Below are 8,327 nucleotides of genomic sequence, written 5' to 3'. Positions count from 1 at the left end.
AATAGAACAATGAAGCTGAGAAATAGGAAAACAATGCTATTACAATCGTCAGTTAATTGTAGTTAGCTCATACAGGAGATAAGAGCAAATCCTGAGTGTTCAAGTATGCCAGGGACTGAGCTCAAGTATTTTACCTATACAACCTTATTCTCACAAGCACTGCATTAAGTTGGTATTATTTTCATTTTGCAAAGGAGGAAACTGAAATGGGTTGAGTAAATTTGCCCAAGGTCACACAACCAGTAAATGGAAGAGCTGGCATTTGAACTCAGGAAGTCTGACAGGAGCTCAAACACTTGACCACTTAAACATAGGAAGAGGTATTAGACAGATGCAGGTCCTAAACAGGAAGCCTTCTGTGTACTTCTAAATTGGAAGAGATGTGAAAATATAAAATAAAATAATAAAATAAATAAAATAAAATAAAAATAAATTGGGAGATGGGGGCTCCTGGCTGGCTCAGTAGGAGAAACAGGCAACTCTTGATCTTGGCGTTATGAGTTTGAGCCTTACTGGGGTGTAAAGATCACTTAAAGCTTTAAAAATAACAGGAAGAGATGGTGAGGGAGCACATTTTGGGAAGACTCTCTAGGAGCTGAAAACTACAACATAGTTTAGCTGCCTTGAATGAGAAAAGTGTTACCATAGAACAGAGGCTTTTCAACCAGATGGTATGTCTGATCTCTTAATGGAGCAACAGATCCCAGGAAGCTCATATATTTTGATAACCTGGGCGACTAAAAACCATCCTTACTAACCTGAAATGGTATCTGACCAGCTTTATGGGATAGTAAAAACCTCCCTCAGTTACAGTGGCTAGAGGGAGCCCAGGAAGCAATGGGTACTTCATATGCATCCTGGAGCCTAAGAAAACACTCACCAGGGGATCCCTAGGTGGCTCAGCGGTTTAGCGCCTGCCTTTAGCCCAGGGAATGATCCTGGAATCCCGGGATCAAGTCCCACGTGAAGCTCCCTGCATGGGGCCTGCTTCTCCCTCTGCCTGTGTATCTGCCTCTCTGTCTCTCATGAATAAATAAATAAAATCCAGAAAGAAAACAAAGAAAAGAAAAGAAAAAAGAAAGAAAACACTCACCAGGAAGAAAAATACTGGTCCAGTATAAGCCTACAAGAATAAATGACCACTGTGGAAGCAGGCAGAAAATCCTAGAAGGTCCGGGTTGAAAGGTCTCTACCTGGTTACTGACATGAAACTCTCCCTTTCCAATATTACAGAAGTTTCTTGCTTCTGGACCTCTGACCTTGCTATTTCCTGTTGGGAATGCCACACGCCATCCGCCTTCCCTAAAGCCTTTTAATAACTTACATAGGTTTCTCTTGGTAGTAGCTACCCTGAAGTGTTCTGCTAGACTCTGAGCTCCTTGGAGGCAGAGACCAGTCTAGCCATCTTTATATCACAGGTGCCTGGCATAAAGTATGCAATAAATGCTTGCTGCAGGAATGGAAAGGACATTCCTGCCAAGTGGATTTCCACCTTTTTCTTTTTTTTTTTAGATTTTTTAAAGATTTTATTTATTTATTCATGAGAGACAGAGAGAGAGGCAGAGATACAGGCAGAGGGAGCAGGCCCCACGCAGGGAACCTGATGTGGGACTCGATCTTGGGACTCCAGGATTACGCCCTGGGCCGAAGGCAGGCGCTAAACCGCTGAGCCACCCAGGGATCCCGATTTCCACCTTTTTCATGAATATTTTTTGCAGCTGGATAGCATATAGTCCTTTATTTTATTTTATTTATTTTATTTATTTTTTTAGCATATAGTCCTTTAAATCTCACACTAGGAGATTAAACCTAGGAGAAAATGAATCCAATTACGTGTAAAAGTGATCCAGACTGGGCTCCAGTGATGTCAGACACAAAGCAGTTCTCTGTAGTTATCCTCTCAGGTGGTTAGGATCCTGAGGTTGATATTTTAGTTCTCTTACCTCTGTCTGCAGAGTAATGGGAAGTCAGAGACGGGCAGCATCTTTGCAGCAAGTCACAGTTTGTGGCTGGGCTGGGCCAGGAAATACTTAAACAGGCACATTCACAGTAAGCAGCTGTGTCTCACTAATAGTGAGAGTTGACAAACTGCTGTCCTTATCACCTGCTAACTGATACACAGTATCATGAGGGAAGGAATCAAATCACACTGGAAGGACCTGCTCAACATCCTTTTGTGTACGCACACACAAACTAGCAATACCACCCCAATAGGATAGAGACACCTTACAGGTTTAGGAAGTTGAGGGTCATTCAGGCAAGCTCCGTTTGAGGGCTATTTAAAGTCACAGGAGGAACAATTAAATCAATAAATAGGTAGTTTATTAATCATATTAATAACAATGATGGATCAAATAATCAGGGATTCAGCCAATCTGGCAAGTATGGATGAAAATGAAAGGAGGCCTTTCCCCCCCCTCCCTCTCATAGGTTTTTATATCTAAATTATGTGAAAGTGATTCATATACACACACCCATTATGAATCAGTATGGGAAAGAATTTCAAGCCTGATGATGAAAGTGCAAGGTGAGCTCATTAAGTCTTAGTGGTGACTATGTCAGCTGACCACAGTAAGCAGAGAATGTCTGGTTCAGTTCTTACACCCCAAGTCAAAGTTCAAGAAAGCCAGCCAAGATTGCAACTGCAACATAAAAAGCAGGGGAGAAAAAAAGCCAACACCCACAATAAAAATAGACACATTGTCTATTCTACCCCCACCTCTTCTTCCATACTCAGTGGGAGAATCTGCCATGCAACACAGAAAGAATCCTAAGACATGTAAGGAGAGGACACAAGGCCAGAGCATCCTGAGTCCCCTGAAATCATGGGCAATGATAAGGTAGGTGGCAAACATAAATGATGACCAAAGCTATCGTATCAGAATCACCCAGATGAGCATGGTTAATGGGAACTGTGATATACAAAATATGGCAGGAGGGAGGAGGGAAGACCTCTGATCCCTGGGAGGCTGCAGATGCTTCTGCCCAAGTCAGTGTAACTACCTTCTTAGAGGTTCTAAAGTCACTATACTCCCCAGAAGCAACAAATTTTCTCCCCTCTCTATGCCACCACTGGAGGCAGTGTTCCAGACAAGAGTACACAGTTTTCAGGTTTTTGTTTTTGTTTTTAAAGCAAGGTTTAATTAAACTGCACAGCATCCAGAAGAAAGAAATGTACCAAAGAATCCAACCTGAGACCAGATTATACATTGTAGAGAGGTGTTGGGGGAGGGGGGAATCACTGCTTATTGGGAGAGGGAGCACTGTAATTGGAATATAACTCCAAAATAAATCATACAATAAATTATTTTTTTAAAGAAAATAAACTGACCCACATGCAAAGATGGACGGACAGACGGACACACACACACACACGCACGCACACTGCACACATCATTCTAGTCTTTTATTCAGTGTTGACTAGGACATCCATGCTGGTCCCCGTGGGAAAAGACAAGGTTAGACATGAGAAAAGAAGGCTTGGCTCCTCTGCCACCAGTGGAATGAGATTTAAGACAATTAGAAAACCCACTAAGTTGTGAGAAACAAGAGTAGAAAGAAGGAAACAGTTATCAAGGAAGATTTTAATTGCTTCAAAGAGAGAGGAAGAGAGCACAGAAATCTAACACAAGTAAAGGCACAATGACCGTGGAGTTGAATGGAACCAAATCCTTCCTTCAGTTAAACAGTTATCCTTCTTTTTGTATGTTTTGAAGGTGACTGTAGTTTTGTTTTATTTAGCTTTTAAGAGATGAGTCTTGAAGGCAGAGTTGTAACACCTTCCATTCCCTAAATCAAGGTGGCTTACAGAAAGCCACCTTGACCACATTGCCAGGGACTGAGATTCTGTAGGGAAAGAAAGGCTACAACTGGAATGTGAAGAATTGGATTTGCAGTTGATTGTAGGTTGGGTTTCCAGAAGGACAGACAGCTCAATGTAGTGCCATCAAAGGGCCTTAGATGCCCTATACTCCACCCGCAGAGTTTTGCAGAAGGAAAGGACCCTGGAGTCACATTTTCCCCCACTCCCATAAGCACTCAGCCTACAGATTATTTCAAGTGATCAGGAGAATTAAAACACACCCCAACCCTGAGTTGCTCTGTAGCAAGTCTATTTACAAATTTTTCTCACCTCTCCCTGGAGGTAAATCTGGATTTCAAGTTGGGAAGCTGTGGGGTGAAGGGATGCCCCCAGTGCAACGGTTAGTGGCTAGTCTTGCCTTGGCCAGCATCCTAGTGGCTGGGATGCATTTCTGGAGACAGCAGCCTCACATCCATCAGGTGGGGTAGCCCTAAGTACCCTCACTCTGGGCTATGAGGATGATGGGGCTCTGCAGCTGGAGAAAATCCCCACAAAAGAAAAACCCACACCTGGAATATCAAAGTGATTTGATCCAGGTTTGATGACCGAAGAAAGGGGGGGGGGAGGGGTTATCTAGCTCATTTAAAAACCTGGAAGCCACTGTTATGCTTCCTAGAAAGGGTGGAAAAAACCATTAAGTTTTTCCCACTAGAGAAAAACATCATAAAACCAAACACACACAAGGGCTTCTAACACAGCTTCCTGATGCTTAGTTGGGCAATGTCTCTTCCTTCTGGGAGGGAATAAGGGGGCTAATGGGACTGGGTAAGAGTCTCAACATGAGACCACCCAATCTTCCACCGAAGAGACGACATTCCCACAAGCAGATAAAATGAGCAGTTTAAAAGGTGAGAAGTTTTAGTGCTCTTGCAGGCAGCCCACCTTAAATCTATATTACAAGCTTTTTACAACATACAAAATAGATCAATAACTATAAGGATCACATTCCCATTCTTCAATAGTAAATATACACGATATTAAATCTGTTATTAACAGAGGGACCAAATAATGTATAAGGCAAAGACATTTAAAGAGGTACTGTGCCATCAATATGCTCTCAAGAAGAAAATCCCTCTGATTAGATCTAGGCCCAGGCCTTTTTTCATGAGGCCAAGAAAATGAGAATACAACCAATACCCATGTGACACAGTCCAAAATGCTGGGGAGTACGAAGGGCAGCAGGTCACAGAGGAGGAAGGTATCAGCCCCAATGAAAAGCTGGGGTTTGGCTTTTACTTGTGATACTTGTTTTGATGCTCTATGTTGGAGTAAAGGGGGGGGGGAGATATACTTTGATAATATTGTACAAAAGGCATCAACTCCCATTTCAAAAATAAATGGGAAGACTTCACAGTCCAAGTTCAGAAACTGGTCAGCATCTCCCCTGGAACTCTGCTGCAGGATTAACTCTTGTACTCTCTCTTTCCCTTCACTCATGCGTGGTCTTAGCACTACTGACTTCAGGATGCTGGGGATACTGCTGAGAGATAACTGCTAACAGATTTGAAAATAAAAACAATGAAGAAAATGATCAGAAAAGGTTTGGTGACAGACCTCATCATGGTTTGTCCCAAGAGTCGATGTTATCCAGGGGATGGCAAAGAATAGCAAGGATAGCATACCCTGTACAAACAACCCAAGTCCAGAGCTCTCCCATCTTGCACGGGAAGACTTGGGTTTCACTGGGCACCATGCACAGATCCTTGGTCTGTGACCCAACAGACTGGAGAGGTCCCTAAGGCAATTTAAGCCTGTGATGTACCTGGTGAAAATTTTTAATTGACTTCCCCATTCATTTTGAGGAAAAGCCCTGGCTCCTCCTCTGCTCTCACTCCAAAGCTTTGAGCAGTCTCTGCACTTGGCAAGAGTTGTAGCAAACTGAACATCCCATCTGTAGAGCCCAGGAGCCATTCTGCTGTTGGAGAATGGTGAAGTCCCCCATCCCACCATCCAAGCTCAGTTCCAACCTAGACTGGAACCCTCTGTGCCCTTCAACTATGACCTGGAAGACAAAGAAACATATTGCTGGCTACCAAGGAAGAACAACTGGACTGAGGCACACCTTACCAAAGCCTTTGTGCTTCCTGGCACAGAGGAATTTTTGACTATCCCCATAAGCTTCCTCACCCTTCTCTATTCTGCTGTGTTAACCCCTGCAGTCTCACAAAGGAAAGACTAGTGGAAGAAGGAACATGAAGAACCTGCTCAGTCAGATGGGCCATGAACTTTGGAACAAGCAGGCCTTAAAGTCCTTCACAGCCCACAGGGCTGACCCCTTCCACGAGGTGCTTCACTCTTCCCTTATCATCCTGGGGCACCCATCAGGGGCTGAAGTCTCTAAGCAGGACTAAAAAGGCCAATGGCCTTCACGGCTAGTCAGAAAAGACTAAGTGGTGTCAAGGCCATTGCCCTATCTTTCCATCTCCCACTGCAGGTTTCTGGAGTTTGTCAATCTATAATGAATGAAAGTGACTTTTCACTTGCAGGGATAGGCAGTGCAGAGAGGAAAAAACAGCCCTCAGCCTCACTACCCTGAGGAAACAGGCAAATGGGCAGGGAGTCCCAGAGGACACAAATGGCTCCTGGTCCCTTTGCTGCAGAGAAACTCACTAGCTCTAAAAGGGTCCCCAGTTTATTTCACCCTCTCTTTTTATTAGATGTTTAGTTCAACTGATTAGTATTTAGTGTTTCTAGTATCCAACTTCTCCCTGGGGTGATGGCATGGGGTGGGGTGAGAGCAAAACCAAAATACCCTTAAGAAGAAAACAGACCCATTTCTTTGCCCTTTCTTCAAACTTGACCTTTAAAACAGATCACTTCTCTGCAAATTCCTTTCCTGTTTCGCTAAAAATGTCCACTCTCTAGAAGTCCTGGCTGTGCCAGCCTCCTAAATGAGGAAATATAATATTCCTGCCATGCTTCCCCCACAGTGGGTAGGAGAAAGTAGGAGTACCATTCTCCACCCTGCCCCAACAATAAGTTCATTCATCACAAGGCACCTTTCCCCAAGAGGAAAGCAGGAGACATGGAAGCTTTTTCCTCATCTGGCTAGCAGGACTTGCAAGAAGACGGATGGATACAGGGTTTGAGACCCTACTGTCAATACAAAGAGTCCAATCACCAAGTCTAGAGACGAGATGCATAGATGGAGGTGAGTGGGGAGGACGCTTGGTGTCTAGAGGTGGGTTGCACTGGAGAAACACGTCAGGAGCTCTCATGCAGGTTTCAGGGGAATGGGAGGGACCATCTGAGCAGAGGAGAGGGTCCATCCTTTTCCTGAGGAACAGGACCAAGCCAGGCTTCACCTGAGAATGGGTGGCAGAGGTGGGGCTCCACGGGCAGCTGAAAAATATAAAAATAAAATCCACATACATGAGGTCAATGATCAAACCCTGAATAACCCAAACATTCCTGAAATGAGAGGCTCCTTAAGCTAACCTTTAGATTTTAGGAACTGATTTTGTTGTCTCCTTGTTTTTTTAAGAAAACACAGATGAGGGACACCTGAGTGGCTCAGTGGTTGAGCATCTGTCTTCAGCTCAGGTCATGATCCTGGAGTCCTGGGATCAAGTCCCACATCGGGCTCCCTGTGAGGAGCCTGCTTCTCCCTCTGCCTATGTCTCTGCCTCTCTGTCTCTCTCATGAATAAATAAATAAAATCTTAATTATTTTTTTAAAACGCAGATGAGGAAAAGCAAATTTTAATCTAAGAAAAATACACCAATTCTACTTTCTATGGAATTATGGAAAAACTTTCATAGACTACTCTTCTCACCTCGGTTTGTTTTGCTGGGATATATTCTCTGAAAGTGTTTATACTCTTCTGGAGCAGGAAAGTCTTCTACTGGATGAAAAGAATACTTTGACTCAAAATCATCTAGGAAAGGAACAGAATATTAAGTCACATCACCCTTCCTTGTGCTCTCACATACCCTGTACCACTTCTGCCCCTCCCCTTGCTAATCTCCCTCACATTCTGATGGACCACAAGGACCTCCCTGGCCCACTAACCCAGGGTTCCTGAGGCCAGTAACAGGATCTTTCAATGCACCTTACACACACAGAGGATGTGCTCAGAGGCTCTTACATTAAGGAATGAGTCTTTGGGATCCCTGGGTGGCGCAGCGGTTTGGCGCCTGCCTTTGGCCCAGGGCGCGATCCTGGAGACCCGGGATCGAATCCCACATCGGGCTCCCGGTGCATGGAGCCTGCTTCTCCCTCTGCCTGAGTCTCTGCCTCTCTCTCTCTCTCTCTCTCTCTCTCTCTCTCTGTGACTATCATAAATAAATAAAAAAAAAAATTAAAAAAAAAAAAAAAAAAAGGAATGAGTCTTTGAATTGGTTCTTCAAATCTTTCCACCAAAAATCAGGCACTTAACAGGAAAGGAGACCAGCTGTTTGTTCTGTTTCAGTTAAAGTCATTTTAGAGACTGTCACCATGGGAAACCAACTGACCTGAATCCCCA

The 8,327-nt window shown here is 43.9% G+C and overlaps 1 protein-coding gene across 7 annotated transcripts in view; it reads right to left on the bottom strand.

Annotated features, from left to right (window-relative positions):
- Positions 1-2,300: 2,300 nt before the first annotated feature.
- WIPF2 (WAS/WASL interacting protein family member 2) overlaps positions 2,301-8,327 on the bottom strand; it is a 64,746-nt gene continuing 58,719 nt past the window's right edge. For all 7 annotated transcript variants that reach the window (XM_072780453.1, XM_072780455.1, XM_072780452.1 and 4 more), the window contains 2 exons: positions 7,638-7,739; positions 2,301-7,204 (listed from right to left, as the gene is read on the bottom strand). In XM_072780453.1, the coding sequence (XP_072636554.1) occupies positions 7,164-7,204; positions 7,638-7,739 (143 nt within the window). In that variant the 3' untranslated portion in view covers positions 2,301-7,163. The remainder of the gene's footprint in view (positions 7,205-7,637; positions 7,740-8,327) is intronic.

This window comes from Canis lupus, chromosome 16, assembly GCF_048164855.1.
Source record: "Canis lupus baileyi chromosome 16, mCanLup2.hap1, whole genome shotgun sequence".
Classification (NCBI taxonomy): Eukaryota; Metazoa; Chordata; class Mammalia; order Carnivora; family Canidae; genus Canis; species Canis lupus.
This window is presented reverse-complemented; position numbering and strand designations above follow the sequence as displayed.